Source organism: Camelus bactrianus, chromosome 32 (genome assembly GCF_048773025.1).
Source record: "Camelus bactrianus isolate YW-2024 breed Bactrian camel chromosome 32, ASM4877302v1, whole genome shotgun sequence".
Classification (NCBI taxonomy): Eukaryota; Metazoa; Chordata; class Mammalia; order Artiodactyla; family Camelidae; genus Camelus; species Camelus bactrianus.
Window position 1 is genome coordinate 5,451,221 of NC_133570.1, and position 16,589 is coordinate 5,467,809.

Sequence of the window (16,589 nt, forward strand, 5' to 3'; positions counted from 1 at the left end):
AACAGAAGGCAGTTTCGTGTATATTGGAAATCTGTTGTTTAGTGTAGCTGCCTTCACTGATACTTTAGTTAAATCTTCTAGCTTCCACATCAGCACTTGTTGCTTCACCTGCACTTGTATGTTACAGAGATGACTCCTTTCCTTAAACCTCACGAACCAACCTCTGCCAGCTTCAGACTTTCCTTCTGTAGCTTCTTTACCTCTCTCAGTCTTCGCAGAATTAAAGAGAGTTAGGGCCTTGCTCTGGGTTAGGCTTTGGCTTAAGGGAATGCATGGCTGGTTTGATCTTCTGTCCAGACCACTAAAGCTTTCTTCACTTTAGCAATAAGGCTGTTTTGCTTTCTTATCATTTGTTCACTGAAGTAGTATTTTTAATTTTCTTCAAGAACTTTTCCTCTGCGTTCAGAACTGGGTTGTTTGGAGCAAGAGGCCTAGTGTTCAGCCTGTATCAGCTTTCAACATGCCTTCCTCTCAAGTTAATTATTTCTAGCTTTCGATTTAAATTGAGAGACATACAGCTCTTCCTTTCACTTGTATACTTATGAGTCCATTGTAAGAGTTATTAATTGGTCTAATTTCAATACTGTGTGTCTTAGGGAACAGGAAGGCCCAAGGAGAGGGAGAGAGATGGGGAAAATGGCCAGTCAGTGGTGCAGTCAGAACACACACAACATTTACCAATTTAATTCACAATTTAGTTCATCTTCTTACATGAGCAGGGTGCGAGGCACCCCAAAACAGTTAAAATAGTAACATCAAAGATCAATGATTGCGGATCACAATAACAAATGTAATAATAATGAAAAAGTTTGGAATTACCAAAATGTGACACAGAGACACAAAGTGAGCAAATGCCATTGGAAAAATGGCACTGATAGCATTGCTTGACCCAGGGTTGTCACAGACCTTTAGTTTGTAAGAAGTGGAATATCCCCTGAAGTGCAGTAAAGCGAAGTGCAATAAAACGAGATATGCCTGCATGGTCAGTATAAGTGTCCACACTAAGCCAGACTCTGTACTGTTCATATAAAAATGCATAATGTTGTTATGTTTCTAAAACTGTGTGAAAGACTGATGACCAACGTCTAACGGGGTAGATTAATTACCAGCTTTTGCTTTTTCAGCAACATGAAACATTCCTGCCTAATGGAGACCGTGCTGGCTTCTTGATAGGTGACGGTGCTGGGGTGGGAAAAGGAAGGACAATAGCAGGAATCATCTATGAGAATTATCTGTTGAGCAGGAAAAGAGCTCTGTGGTAAGTGCTGAAGACCGGCCGTGGAAGCTTTTGTTTGTGAGTAATCCAGCGTATGAGGATGGGCTTTAACGAGTAGGTGTAAGTTTTGAAGTGTCAAGGCCTGGTTTTATTGACTCTTGAATACTGCTAGAATGATGGAATTTGCCTTTAATTTGTGTATTTTTCTTTTCTCTCTTTCTCTTTTTTTGGTGGCAGGTTCAGTGTTTCAAATGATTTAAAGTATGATGCTGAAAGAGATTTGAGGGATATTGGAGCAAAAAACATTTTGGTGCATTCATTAAATAAGGTATGAAAGTTTTGTATTCAGCCATTACTGTTGGTGTATGGATTACTGTGTGTTAAATACTATGCCAGGTAGGGTTCTGTAGTGGCAACAAATAGGCATTGTCTCTTTTTATAGAGTTTATTCTTTCAGTTTTCAGGGTGGTTTGTTTTTGTTTGTTTGTTTGTTTTGTTTGTTTGTTTTGTCTGTTTCTGAAGTAACTTTCTGTGGGCAAAACTCGTAACTGAGTGTGGGGTGCAGTGTCATACAGCTGTCTGGACCGGCAGTGCGCCCCTCATAGCACATAGAGAACTGTGGTTTGGAGCCTAGTTTAGATGTTCGTACTTTCAGTGGACTTGTATTAAACCTGTACCTGTGTCTTGTTAAAACAGTGCTGTCAAGTGGGAGAAAATATTTCATTGTCTAGAAGCACAGTTTAATGTGATTAGAATCTTAATGTTCATTTAGCAAATCTTTATTGACCTCCTACTATGCACCAGTTCCTGGAGTCACAAGGGTGAAAGAGGCAGACCTGGTTCCTGCAGGTGTTTCCTTGCTAGCCCTTTGAAACTAAGTAAACGTGAATCCACTTTCCACGTGAATCCTGAGTTGCTTCAGTGTTGCCCTGCCCATCAGTGGCTTTTTTGGGTGAATATTACCGAGTGGGTTAGTGGGTAAAGTACTGTGTACTTCAGTGACTGCTGAAGTTCAAAACTTAAAACAGGTAACTGGCATCTAGAAATGGTTTTCTGTTTCTGAGTCAGTGTAATTGAAGAAGGGCACAATTATTAATCATAATTCTTATATATCGCTCAGAACTTAGTTACAGTGCTTTGAAGGTAGTAAGTGCACAATATTTATAGAATGAATACTGGGACTTTTTCTTGTAGGGTAGTTTGGTTTGTAATCTTTCTTTTGGTGGTAGACTTTTTAGAGACTTTGAAAACGGTCCTTGCACCATAAAGTTAAACACACACACACACACACACATACATAAATGTGGGGGCATGGGCATGTCTGTATGTGTATATACATATGTGTGAAAAATTTTGTGGATGATCTTAGGTGGTCCTTTGATTTTCCTAAGTCCATCATGGTCTAGTTAACTGCTATAGAAATTTGGGTGGGATAAATATTGAGACAGATAAGCGTATTTATTAAGTTCTTTTCTTTTTTAGTTTAAATATGGAAAAATTTCTTCCAAGCATAATGGGAGTGTGAAGAAGGGTGTTATTTTTGCTACCTATTCTTCCCTCATTGGTGAAAGTCAGTCTGGCGGTAAATACAAAACGAGGTTAAAACAGCTTCTGCATTGGTGCGGTGATGACTTCGATGGAGTGGTATCCTTTGCAAAAAATGTTTTTATATTTTTTAATGACACAAAAGTTAATCTAAGGATAAACATTTGGAAAACAGGAATTCTGAGGTTAAACAGACTACTGGGATTCCAAGGAAGTCAGAAAGTTGATTCTGTTTTGTAGTTGTCATTTAGAAGGCCAGTATTTAAGTTCCTCCTTTAGGAAAATGTTAATAGGTGTGGAACATGCTGAATGCTATATTCCCTCATTAAGTTAGTGATTTCCAGACTTCCTTGCTCGTAGCATGCATTTTACTGTCCTGCATGAAAAACACCAGTTTTGAAATGCTGATAAAATTGGTTTTCATTCGTGCTTGTACTTAATAGAACTTGCCAAAATCCTCTGTGTGCTGGACATTTCTAGCTGTAGTGGATCCTTTCCTTCATTCTAATTAAGAAATAAGTATCCAGTTAAGGTTAATGCCAAATACAGTGAATGCCTCTCTGGCTAGAGAGAGGCGAGGTGGTGGAATCAGGGAGAGGCACATAGAGGGCTTTATTTATAATCGTAAAGAAAAAACAATCTGAAGCAGTGGCAAAATGTTAAGGTTTGACAAAAGCAGATAATAGGTATGTGGATGTTAGTTGATGCTCAGAGGCTTGTTACCAATAGCATCCCTCCTGCTGATAATCCTGTTTTGTTTTGTTTTGTTTAACTCCAGCTACTGTCTTAGAAATTTTGGCTATTTCCCAAGGCCTCTGGGAAATGAAAGTTAACTCTTCCTAAAAGATTAGAGACACTTGCTACTAATATGACATGCTCCTTAATGTATTCCTTACAGATAGTGTTTGATGAATGTCATAAAGCAAAAAACTTATGTCCTGTTGGTTCTTCAAAGCCAACCAAGACAGGCTTAGCAGTTTTAGAACTTCAGAACAAATTGCCAAAAGCCAGAGTTGTTTATGCTAGTGCCACTGGTGAGTAATTATTTATTTAGAAGTTACATGTATAGATTATTTTTTTCAACTATATAATATGTTTCATTTTGGGGTTTTTTTTCAGGTGCTTCTGAACCACGAAACATGGCCTATATGAACCGTCTTGGAATATGGGGTGAGGGAACTCCATTTAGAGAATTCAGTGATTTTATTCAGGCAGTAGAACGGAGGTAATGCAATTTACAGTATACACTAGCAGTATAAAAGAGGTGTTATTGCTAAAACCTCTTCTACATATGTTAAAGCCCTACTATATTTAATGATAGTTACTGTGTGTTTTAATTTTATTCAGAGGTGTTGGTGCCATGGAAATAGTTGCTATGGATATGAAGCTTAGAGGAATGTATATTGCTCGACAGCTGAGCTTTACTGGAGTGACCTTCAAAATTGAGGAAGTTCTTCTTTCTCAGAGCTATGTTAAAATGTATAATAAAGCAGTCAAACTGGTGAGCATTTTTTTCTTAACTTCTAGTACTTTTTTTTAATTGAAGTATAATTGATTTACAATGTGCTAATTTCTGGGGTACAGCAGAGTGATTCAGTTATACATATTTATATTCTTTTTCACTATAGATTATTATAAGATACTGAATGTAGTTCCCTGTACTATACATTAGAACCTTGTTGTTTTATCTGTTTTATATATAGTAGTTTGTATCTGCTAAACCCAATTTCTAGTACTTTTAATGTACCTGATAATATTTCTGTTAGCCATTCTTGTCCAATGTAATCTCTGTCAGCCCACAGGAGTATATTTCTGCAGTAAAACAGCAGATAAGTCACCAGATCCTTATTTTCCCAATTTTCCAAGCTTTCTCTTTGTTAAAGTAATTTATGAAAAATAGCCATTTATTTCAGTTGTAATAGTTTCAAAAATCACAATGTAACTATTTCCTAAAATGACTATATTAGGTAGTAAGAATTTGGGGACAGCTCTCTGTGAGTGTCCTAAAAAACGTATGTTCAGAGATTTCCTGAAGGTGTTTCATTGAATTACTGTTAAGTGGTGTCTTGCACTGAACATTATTTTGATTGACTGAGTCACTTTTAAATAATTCACACTCAGAGATTGAAGTATCTAAAATGTTGGGTGTGCATTTTCAGTGGGTCATTGCCAGAGAGCGATTTCAGCAAGCTGCAGATCTGATTGACGCTGAGCAGAGAATGAAGAAATCCATGTGGGGTCAGTTCTGGTCTGCTCACCAGAGATTTTTCAAATACTTATGCATAGCATCCAAAGTTAAAAGGGTTGTGCAACTAGCTCGAGAAGAAATCAAGAATGGAAAAGTAAGTTGGAGAATGTCTGAAGAGATTCATCTTTGGTTATGTTTTTTAGTCTACTGGGTGTTGAGGTTTTCTACTTGTATTATAAACCTTTTCTTTGTAAAGGACAGTTGTAAAAGTTTTAACCGTAAGACTTTAAAAAATAAATTTTTCAAGGTAGTAAAAGCAATGCCTGTTTATAAAGAATTTAGATAGCTCAGAAAAGTATAAACATCACTGTAATTTGGCTATCCATACATATAACCACTGATAGTATGTAGGTGTATTACCTTAAGGCTTTTTCCCTTTTGGTGAATATGTATCTACTTAAAGCGCAAAGACAGGGGCAAGGGTGTCAGTTGGGTCCACCACTGTAATACCATTTCCTAGCTAAGTGTTTTACACATAGCATGTTTCAGATGTGTGTAGGATAAATAAATGGGTACACGTACAATAATGGGTAATTCTTGCTGGAAATCTTTTTTTAAAACTAAATATTTAAAATACATCTTGAGAAGCCACATACATATTTTTACTTATAATTATTAATACTCTTTTCTTCCTCCAGTGTGTTGTAATTGGTCTGCAGTCTACGGGAGAAGCTAGAACATTAGAAGCCTTGGAAGAAGGCGGGGGAGAATTGAATGATTTTGTTTCAACTGCCAAGTAATGTTTTTGGTTTTGAGTTTTTACTTAGATTTGTTTAAATGTTGGCATTTCCTGGAGACAAGAATTTTTGCCTTTTAAAGTTTTCCTGATCTTAGTTTTTGCAGTCCTGTGCGTATTCGTAATAGTGTGTCTGTTGGAAAACATTAACATAGAAATGCTGAAATGTCAAGTATTTTGACAGTATTATGCCCAGTATTTGGACTAATGGAAGGGTTTGATCTTTATTCGTTTTGTACATCTTGAAAATCTGTAACAGCTTGGTTTAGTTTCAGTTTTAGTTTTGGCTTTGTGTATTTGAAATTACCATTATTCAGAAGAGCAGTAAGTATAGTTTGCCCCAGTTTAGTAAGCGCCAATATAATAATTGCAGATAGTCCTGAGGTAGAAGAGTTTTTAAAAAATATTTTTGACATTGTTTTTCAGTTTGTTTACAGAACCTGACAATTCTAACTTGTAGTAAAATTAACAAGAAAACTTATGCCACCAGATTGTCTTTTGCCTCAGGGAATACATTCAAGTGGCTCCTTTTAAGATGCATGTATTTAAAAACTACTTTTTAAAGCAAGTCATGCACCTGAGAATCTGTATTTTTCCTGTGCTTGCATACCTAGTACTGCCTCTGATGTGATGGGCACTAGTCACGTGGCAGTTGAGCAGTTGAAATGGCTAGTCCAAATTGAGATGAGCTCTAAGTGAAATACACAACAAGTTTCAAAGACTTAAGGAAAAATATGTAAAATATCTCACTGATTACATGTTAAAGTGATACATTGAGTTAAAATACTAAAATTAGTTTCACCAGCTTTATTTTACTTTTTAATTTAGCTACTGGAAAAATGTAAAAATTTTGCTTGACTAACACTATGTTTCTGTTGGACACCCTTGGCCCAGAATATTAAAATTTATTTGAGCTAGATTGTGAATATTTTGTAAGATTGCATAAAATATACTTACTTTTTAAAAAATATGTTTGGTGAAACTATAATAATTTTGTAGACTGAACCACTAACTGTCACTATTTCTCTCTCCTGCAGAGGAGTGTTACAGTCACTCATTGAAAAACACTTCCCTGCTCCAGATAGGAAGAAGCTTTATAGTTTGCTAGGAATCGATTTGACAGCTCCAAGTAACAACAGTTCTCCAAGAGCTAGTCCTTGTAAAGAAAATAAAATAAAGAAGCGGAAAGGTGGGCACTTTCCTTTAAATGGGGTTGAAAGTAGAATAAATTTGAGCTTTTTGCTGCAGCTGTATTTGGGGAACGTACTGCCTGCCTTGAATTGGCAGATGGTTGCATATTTTCGCTGTCACTTGTGTAGTTTTGAATGCTCGAGTAACCTGTTATTAATGAGTGACCAGTGCTAGGCACTGGTAAGCATCAGTCACACATGATCTCATTCAACCCACGAGGTATCCATATGAAAGTAGGTTTTATTTTTTCGGTTTTATAGACAGAGGACACTAAGGCACAGAAAGGCTAAGAGGTTGAGGAATATTCCCAGGTTCACACAGCTACTGGTCTTTCTGTTGTCAGTGGTGTGGTTGTGGGTGTGTGTGTGGGTGTGGGTGTGTGTGTGGGTGTGTTAGGTGCTTACGAAGCTGTTTTGACTTTCAGAAGTTACCTTCTCAGGCTTTCTTTATCTAAAATGGGGAGAATAACTCCTTGTATTGTGAAGGCTCTGATGCTGTGTCTTCTAAATGCCTGACACTTCACCCTTATATTTCATCCATTCCAAGTAATACTTTTTTTTAAGAACATTTTTAATATGCCTGAAAGTAGGTTTATTGTCGTATAATTAACAGGTTTTTTAAAATTATTATTATTTTTTAGTAGTACAAAAAGTAATGCTGTCTCAGAATCAGTGATATCTTAGAATGGTCAGATAGATGGACATGTTTCCCTTTTCTGAATTGTTCTCACTATCTTGTTAATATGTGAGCTTCTTAATGTTTTCTTAGTTTTGATTGGCTTATTCCAGATATCTTTTATGAATATTCAGTAAGGTAGTTCAGATTAGCACCTTGTTTGACTTTTTAAAATGCAGTTTTATAGTTATTTTAGTATTCCATAAAGTGTTTAAAAAACATTTTATCAACCTATAATTATTAGGCCTCTTATCTCAACCTGAGATGCAATTAAATTGTGACAGTGCCAGAGATTCTGTTTCATCTCTGTTGTCCTGAATTTATTTTGAAACTTGTGCACTTGAAGGTGGGCTTGAGTTTGTACTTACATATCTAATATTTTCTTAAACATAATTGCACATAACCTTTCTTGTAAGAGTCCACAGGGTTAGCACTTGTCTGTGAATTTTCTTTGCTCTTATTTACGTGCATAAATGCTTTTCTCCACTGTTCTCGTTTGAACTAACTAAGTGTATTAACTCATGAACTAAATGTAATTTCCCGGATCTTTAGAACAGTGTGTTTTGGCTGACCTTCTTGTTTGGGGTTTGAGGGTAGGTGAAGAAATAACTCGAGAAGCCAAAAAAGCACGAAAAGTAGGTGGCCTTACTGGTAGCAGTTCTGATGACAGTGGAAGTGAATCTGATGCCTCTGATAATGAAGAAAGTGACTACGAGAGCTCTAAAAACATGAGTTCTGGAGATGATGATGATTTCAACCCATTCAGAGACGAGTCTAGTGAGGATGATGAAGATGGTAAGTTCATCACTATGTTAAAGGACGGTTATTTCTGGGTATTTGAAATGGGGTGTTGTACTAAAACCTTTTTTCCCTGTACAAAATCATCACGTAGATTCTAGTCTTTCCTTAGTGGGAGCTCTAGGCTTGTCTGTCGCTGGCGGTGGAGCCCGTTATGCGAGGCGATGGCCTCCGTTCTGTACAGTCACGTTGAACGTCAGGCTGTGGAGCCGCACCTTGTGGTGTTAGCATGTACCGAGCCAGCGTCACTGGTGATGCTTTCCTCTGGGAATGTTTAGTTTGTTTTGACAGATGGTTAGATACATGTCTTTCCTTGACTTTCAGATCCCTGGTTAATCAGAAAAGACCACAAGAAAAACAAAGATAAAAAAAAAAAGAAAAGTATAGACCCAGATTCTATTCAAAGTGCCTTATTAGCGTCAGGTCTTGGATCAAAACGACCGAGTTTCTCTTCTACACCAGTTATCTCACCTGCTCCTAACAGTGCACCAGGTATCCACGTTGAAGCTTGCTTTTGTCTGTGAAACATACTTTTAAAAAAAGCAAAAATTTAAATTTTGTACTGATTTTTAACAAATGTATTTTATCTAGCTAACAGTAACACCAACAGTAACAGTAGCCTTATAACAAGTCAGGACGCTGTGGAAAGGGCCCAGCAGATGAAGAAAGACCTGCTTGATAAACTAGAAAAATTAGCAGAAGACCTCCCGCCTAATACCCTGGATGAACTTATTGATGAACTTGGTGGCCCTGAGAATGTTGCTGAGGTAAGTATGTCTTGATCGGGGCTGTGTCTCTTTTAGGTAATTTTTTGCCACTTTTTTTTTTTTTTTTTAATTTTTTGCCACTTTTAAAGCCTTTAGAATGAGTGATATATTTGGTATCATTGTATAATTATCTAATATCCTCTCTTAGATCTTAGTACAAGCCTTGCTCTACTCTGTTGTTATGCTAGAGCCTGTGAATTCCTGCCCTTCGTATCTTTGAGTGTCTATCCCAAGACACTGATCTCGGTTCCTGCACCTGTCACTCAACCTTTGTTATTATTGCCACACGTCTGTTTTCTCCACTGGAATTTGAACTTTTTAAATCCAGAAACTGTGTTGCAATGTTCTCTCCCCAAGGGTGCCTGCTGCAGCCCAGGCTGCACAATACGTGTTGGTTTCATTATCCCCTTTCATCTCCCACCAAGTTTCTCTGATGGAATAGTCCTGAGCTTCATGCGCCATAGTCAGATACCTTAATTGTAAGTGACACTGTTTGGCTTTGCAGATGACTGGCCGCAAGGGGAGGGTTGTAAGCAATGATGATGGAAGTATATCTTATGAGTCAAGATCTGAACTTGATGTCCCTGTGGAAATTCTGAATATCACAGAAAAACAAAGATTCATGGATGGAGATAAGGTATGCTTTTCTCAGATGTTTTGGATGAAAAGAATAATGCCCATATGTTTAGATTAATCTTAAAAGGGTTTTCTCTTTTAATATAAATCTTGTCCATTGAATGTTTTTATTCTATACTTTTTTAGTAATTGCACATAATCACTGAACATTTTACGTATTTTCATTATTTTCTTATAAATTGAATGTGGTAAGTGTTTTGTGCACAGAATTAGATGTAACTCTTGATAACTTTGGAGGCTTTTGAGGTCTTTAATCAGAATATTAAGATACTGTGTTCTCTTAGGTCATCTTAATGGCACGACAAATGCTACTCTAGCTTCTTTTTTTTTTTCCGCTTCATTGTAATTTTGAGTCTAGAAATACATTTAAACATGCCCAGATACGTTATCCTTTGGCTTTGCTGTATCTTGTCTTGCTGTGCCATGTTCTATGAGGACAGTTCGCTCTGAATGGCTACAGATTACTTGTGCGTATCAGACCACTGCAGAGGTCAGAGTTGCCTCCAGAGGCCCTTTCTGTAGGCTCTTAGTGTTAAGTATTAAAACTTTGTCAGTGTTAAGATTCTCAGATCAGTTCTTCCTCCATCTAGTTGGAGTTGCTATAAGCATTTGCTGATGAGATTGCTAAAAAATAGCAGTACCACTTCAGTCTCGTTCCTTACTCTAAGAGAAGTGGAATAAAATAATCTCTTTATTCATACTTTGTTTTTTATTTCAAAATTTTTTTCTGCCTCTGCAACTAAAACTAGATGATAGTTATTATCATCATCAAAGTTTTAAAAATATATTTAAAAGCTCACATGTATTTTAAAGATTGTAGGTAGAGATATTATTATATTTTATGTACTTGTTTCTTTAGTAATTTAGGGCCATATGCATTAGGAATTATATTAGTTAGCATTAGTTTTGGCTGTTAAGTAACAGAAAATCCAAAATCATATTGACCCAAAGAAATTTATTTCTCCCTCATACAAGTAGGTAGACCAGGACCAGTGTGGCCCCTTGAAGGGTCTCTTCTGTCTTGTTCCTTTAGTATGCGGGTCTCCATTCCCGAGTTACCTCTGTATTGCAAGACAGCTGTTTCAGATTCAATCATTACACCTCTACATTTCAGCCAGCAGAGAGGAGAAAAGATGAGAAGGGCATGTCCTTGACTAGGAACGTTTCCTGGATGTTCGTATCACCTACAACCTACTGGCTGGAGTGTGCCCACACTTAGTTGTAAGGCAGACTGGGAAATGTGACCTTGATCCTGAGCGTCCGTGTAACTATGCATAGCTAAAGCTGAGGGTTCCATAACTTAGGAAGTAAAGGAGGACATGTATTGGTTGATGTTTCCCAGCTTGTCTTTGTGCAGGGGTGATCTTCTGTTTTTTCTTTCTTACTTTCGATACAGAATATTGCTATCATCTCAGAAGCTGCCAGCTCGGGTATTTCATTACAAGCAGATAGGAGAGCTAAAAATCAAAGACGGAGAGTTCATATGACTCTGGAATTACCATGGAGTGCCGATAGAGCAATTCAGCAATTTGGTAAGTTCCTGCACTAAGTTTCGCTTAATAGCTGGGAGTCACTGGGGAAATATTTTAATGTCAGACATATTAAAACTTGACATATATGTAGGTTTTGAAATTGTCTGTATTGCATATACCTTAAAATAGGGAGTTCATCATGAATTTATTTCTTAGCTGTTTTAAAAGGTATAAAAGGCCTGCAGTAGGATTTCATGGGGTTTCTGGCATTGTATCCAAGAACGGGGTTCCTCAGGAGTATCTCCATTATAGACCTTCAGGATGCACTTAACCATGTCAGAGCAGCTGCCACTTGTGTCCTTTCACCCCCAGTGGCTTCACTGAGGGCACATGGCTCCTCCCTTCCCTGCCATCTTCATATCCCTATGACCTGGTGATTGAAAAAAAACAACAATTTTGGGAGAATCCAGGACAGCTGTGCATCAGCAGCATTGTGGTCAGCCAGTCTGGAGTTGTAATAATATATTTATTGTATAATAGTTTCATGGCCATTTCTTTTCCCTTGTAAGGGGGAATATTGTTCTGAATATAGATGTTAAGTCAATGTTTCTGATTTTGTACCTTCTGGGGAGTTACGGTAATTGTTACATTCCCCCCCGCCGCCCCCGGTTTAAGGGTTTCTGGATACCAACTTAGTGTTAGCTAGGAATAGATCTCAGAATACTAGTATCTAGTGAACACAATCAGTGATGATTATTACTTTTTTTAATATCGTTACAGGACGAACTCACAGATCAAACCAAGTTACTGCTCCTGAGTACGTCTTTCTGATTTCTGAATTGGCAGGAGAACAAAGATTTGCATCTATTGTTGCTAAAAGACTTGAGAGTTTGGTAAGTTTTTGAGTTACATAGATGTGTATAAAAGATGGTGGATGTTACCTGTCTTCTGTGTCTTAACTGGAAATTTTATGTTTGGATAGGGCGCGCTTACACATGGGGACAGAAGAGCAACAGAATCTAGAGATCTGAGCAGATTCAACTTTGATAATAAGGTACATTTCAGCTTCTAGTATCTGAAAAATTGTGGCAGTAAATGGAAAAGGGAAAGTGGTTACTGTTGAAAAGTTAAAGTTGCCTCCTCTTACGGTTTTGCTGTAAATTCATGGCTTCCCGTAACACACATAGCAGTCAGATCTTTGGTGATCAACTCTGCAATATAGTCATCTTCCCATTCCTGTTGGAAAATAGGACTGTATTAAATACTTGCATTGGAATCACATGTGAGTTCCCAGAAGTAAAGGAATCTATTTACTGATTGCCTGCTATGTGCAAAGGTGTGAATTAAGGACTTAGGCAGTCTGAGATACAGATAGGTAGGTAGGTAGGTAGGTAGATAGGTAGGTAGGTAGGTAGGTAGGTAGATAGGTAGGTAGATAATTGAGTCCTGCTATTTTTGACTGTTTGTACAGTAATAGTTTTTATAGTATTCACTTGGTCATGTGATTGACGGGTATCCAAATGCTGAAACTGTTTAAATGTATTTGGTTTTTATTGCAGTATGGAAGAAATGCTTTAGAAATTGTCATGAAATCCATTGTAAACCTAGATTCTCCTATGGTATCACCACCTCCCGACTATCCTGGAGAATTCTTTAAAGGTAACTTTTAAAAATAATCATAATAAAGGAAAATCAGTACCGACAAGAAGGTACTATAACCTGTTCTAACATGTGCTGTTGTTTTTTGTTTTCTTTGGACATAAATTACATAAAAATTTAGAAATTGATGGTTACCGGATACCTAAATTGACCTCTTATAAGCAGTAGATTTATTAAATTTCATTCAGGTGAAGTGATTTTGCTCTTGACATCGTTTATTGCACGTTGTTTAATACTAGGTTAATAGAGGGAAAATGCTTTTGTTAGATTAATTTGAAATGACTATGCTGAATAGCTTTTAAAAATTTAATTTTAAAGTATCCTGGTAAATAATCTGTGGAGGTTGGTGGGGGGTGTAGATAAAATATATTAACAGTTGTTAAAACTGGGTGGTGGGTACGTGTGGTTCTTAGAATATTCTCTTTACATTTGTATGTGTTTGGACGTTTTTGTATTAAAAATAATCCTAAGTAGTGCTATAGAAATTCTTAGATGTATCTTGCAAATCTGTAGAATAGATTTTACCCCATAAATACAAGTATTTTAAGTGATTTTAGTAGTTCTGGAAACAATGAAAATATCTTGTAAAATAAATAGATGTTAAAATATTTGAAACATTATCATTATAGAGTTAGCATTTTTCACTAGGAAGTCCTTTCCAGTTGGACCAGTGTTTAGTGTTACTAACAGTCCATATTGTCATCTCTGGCAGGGGTGCTTATCATCACCGATGGCATTTACCTAAACAAAGACCCAGTAAAGCCTTGATCCTATTCTTTTTCTCCCTCTCCTTTTCCTTCTCTTTCTCTTTTTGTTTGGTCATTGGAGAGAATGTCAAAAAAACTCATCAGTTTATTTCTAATTTTTAAAAAATTGTATGTTACTATTCATTATAAGTAATGAAAAACTAAAAGTGAATAATGAGGAGTCAGTACTCTCCCGTTAAACACCACCTTCCATTCTCATCTGCTCGGGTCATTCTGGACAGAGGCAGCCTCACACCCCTTTCTCCATGTTTGTCTAAACACAGAGCTTTTTTTTCTTTTTTTTTTTTTTTATTACAGTTCGACTCTACATACCAGAGCTTTTCTTTTAAATGTTAATATTACTTGCAACATGCTTTTCTCATTTAATACATCATAGACATTTCTTACAGTCAGTGGCTGTAGCACTCATACAGGCTTTAACGGCTGCGTAGTGTTCCACAGCTGGTTTCTGTAATAGTTTCTTTAGTTATTCCCTTACTGATATTGAGGTAATTTCCTCCCATGGGATGGGTTCCCAGAATGAGGACTTCTCTGCAGTGGAGCTCTTTGGCGACACAGTTGTCACCCTCAGAATTAAACATTTTGAGCACATAGCAGAGTCTAGCTGATTAAATAAATGTGTAAGTAGGATATAATTATGCTTCCTGTTGACCTTTTTCTTTCTTTGACCCCTTATTCTGTAATTCTGGATTGGAACCTGGACACTCATATTTTTTAAAAGCTCCACAAACTCTCCTCTTAGTCGTGGAATTCAGAACATGTTGACTGTTAAGCGTGTTGCTTATCTTCTGCATCACCTTGTCATTGCTGATAGGTAACGTTTGGGAAGGAAGCAGGATTACTTCCTTTACACAATTATTTAATCAGTTTCCTCCTAGGCATTCAAAATTGTTTAGATTCTGTGGGTTATAACTGTGTAGCTGGGAATCTCCATAGCCAGAGATTGTTGTCGGGAAGACAAGACATCTTAGTAAAATAATAAAATATAATGCGAGTTGATTTTGCAGTGCCTAAAGATCTGCAGGGGTCGTGGGTTCCATCTGATTCAGCTAATAGGAACTATGGGAGGTACATAGACTCTTACCTACTAGAATTGATCTACTTTGATTAGTCAGGTAATAGCTCATTGACTCATTTGGGTTATACGATTTTTTACAAACTTATTTTATTATAGATGTTCGACAAGGACTGATAGGAGTTGGCCTGATAAATGTAGAAGATCGCTCGGGAATTCTTACTCTAGATAAAGGTAGTAGTATGAGTTTCATATGTTCATATAGCTGTTGCTGTTTCATTAAGCCCATTTTGTTTATGCTTTTGTTAACTTGAAGAGGAGAATTCAAGTCCGTAAGTCTCAGTTCCTTGTTACTGAATGCTCACAAGCACTCTGGCTGGCTTTTGCTACTGTGGTTATTCAGGAGATTAAACCTCTATCAATATAGCAGCAGTTCTCAAACCAGGTTGTGTGTGTGATCAGCTGTCGTGCTTTTAAAAAGTGCTGAAGCCGAGGGCAGGAGCTCAGATGTTGGTAATTTTCCAGAACTCTTGGGCATTCTGCTTGTGCAGCCGAAGCTGAGCTTCACTGACCTATAGCACTTAGAACTTTCACGAGTTAAGACTTACTGTTGGAAAACAAACATTCTCTTGTGCTAAGTTGTGTTCATACTTTCAGTAAGTGAAGTTGAAGATGGAGAAATTCAATTTGGCAACTGTCTTCTGAGCCTGTGCTGTAGTCGTGCTAATGGCTAGAGATATAAGTGGTCAAATTATAGCCCTGTTCTGGCAGCAGTATGAGGGTTGTGAGGGAAGACTTAAGAGGAGAAGGTGAGACTTGAACTAGGCTTAGATGAATGAATTTTTTAAATTGTCGTTTGAATGCATTAAATCTTTCATATAATCTTGTCATTGCAGATTATAACAACATAGGAAAATTCTTAAATAGAATTTTGGGCATGGAAGTTCATCAGCAGAATGCATTATTTCAGTATTTTGCAGACACACTTACTGCAGTTGTTCAAAATGCCAAAAAAAATGGAAGATATGATATGGGAATCTTAGGTACGTTGGGAAAATTTTAAAACATCATGTGTATTCCTGATGAAATAGTCTTTTTACATAATTGCTTTTTCTTGTTCAAGATCTTGGTTCTGGAGATGAAAAAGTGAGGAAAAGTGATGTTAAGAAGTTTCTGACTCCAGGGTATTCAACCTCTGGCCATGTAGAATTATACACAGTAAGTTTGGAAAACTTGCGCGTTCAAGTATAAGGTCCTTCTGTGACAGGTATTGACATAAGCGAGTTTAATTTTAAAGTTTATTATTTCTTTTACAGATAAGTGTAGAGAGGGGAATGTCCTGGGAGGAAGCTACCAAGATTTGGGCTGAGCTGACAGGACCAGATGATGGCTTTTATTTGTCATTGCAAGTAAGACTATTTCCTTCAGATACTAACTGTTACAATGTATGACATATTTTCATTGCCAGCACTGTAGTTACCTACTTGCTTTGTACTGATTTTCCAGTTGTATTTAGCTTTCTCTGTTTTGTTAATTTATCATTGCTATGTCGGCCTGTCCATTTATATGCATTTTTACTACATTTTGAGGGATGTCATTAAGTGCAAGTTTTTAATTAGTACACATTCTTAGTAAATTGAACTGTTTTTTTAATAATATAGTGACCTTCTTTAATCATAATAATGCTTTATGTCTTTAAGATTCAGTTATTAATGTAACTGTATTCTTTGGTTTAGTATTTGCCCGTGGACAGAGCTAAGGAGAGAGGAAGTGTGTGTATGTGTGTATACATACATATGCATTTACATATACACACACAAATGAATGCATGCGTAATAGATTCATACATGTTACGGTGTCTTGA

At 36.9% G+C, this 16,589-nt stretch overlaps 1 protein-coding gene across 6 annotated transcripts in view; it reads left to right on the forward strand.

Annotated features, from left to right (window-relative positions):
- Positions 1–16,589, forward strand: part of SBNO1 (strawberry notch homolog 1) — a 50,222-nt gene that overhangs the window by 19,885 nt on the left and 13,748 nt on the right. For all 6 annotated transcript variants that reach the window (XM_074356648.1, XM_074356646.1, XM_074356645.1 and 3 more), the window contains 21 exons: positions 1,125–1,258; positions 1,454–1,544; positions 2,699–2,860; positions 3,660–3,795; positions 3,881–3,986; positions 4,109–4,262; positions 4,921–5,103; positions 5,648–5,745; positions 6,783–6,934; positions 8,209–8,406; positions 8,734–8,901; positions 9,001–9,176; positions 9,682–9,813; positions 11,209–11,344; positions 12,065–12,177; positions 12,267–12,338; positions 12,844–12,943; positions 14,885–14,959; positions 15,622–15,768; positions 15,849–15,943; positions 16,042–16,134. In XM_074356648.1, coding sequence (XP_074212749.1) covers positions 1,125–1,258; positions 1,454–1,544; positions 2,699–2,860; positions 3,660–3,795; positions 3,881–3,986; positions 4,109–4,262; positions 4,921–5,103; positions 5,648–5,745; positions 6,783–6,934; positions 8,209–8,406; positions 8,734–8,901; positions 9,001–9,176; positions 9,682–9,813; positions 11,209–11,344; positions 12,065–12,177; positions 12,267–12,338; positions 12,844–12,943; positions 14,885–14,959; positions 15,622–15,768; positions 15,849–15,943; positions 16,042–16,134 — 2,721 coding nt within the window. The remainder of the gene's footprint in view (positions 1–1,124; positions 1,259–1,453; positions 1,545–2,698; positions 2,861–3,659; positions 3,796–3,880; positions 3,987–4,108; positions 4,263–4,920; positions 5,104–5,647; positions 5,746–6,782; positions 6,935–8,208; positions 8,407–8,733; positions 8,902–9,000; positions 9,177–9,681; positions 9,814–11,208; positions 11,345–12,064; positions 12,178–12,266; positions 12,339–12,843; positions 12,944–14,884; positions 14,960–15,621; positions 15,769–15,848; positions 15,944–16,041; positions 16,135–16,589) is intronic.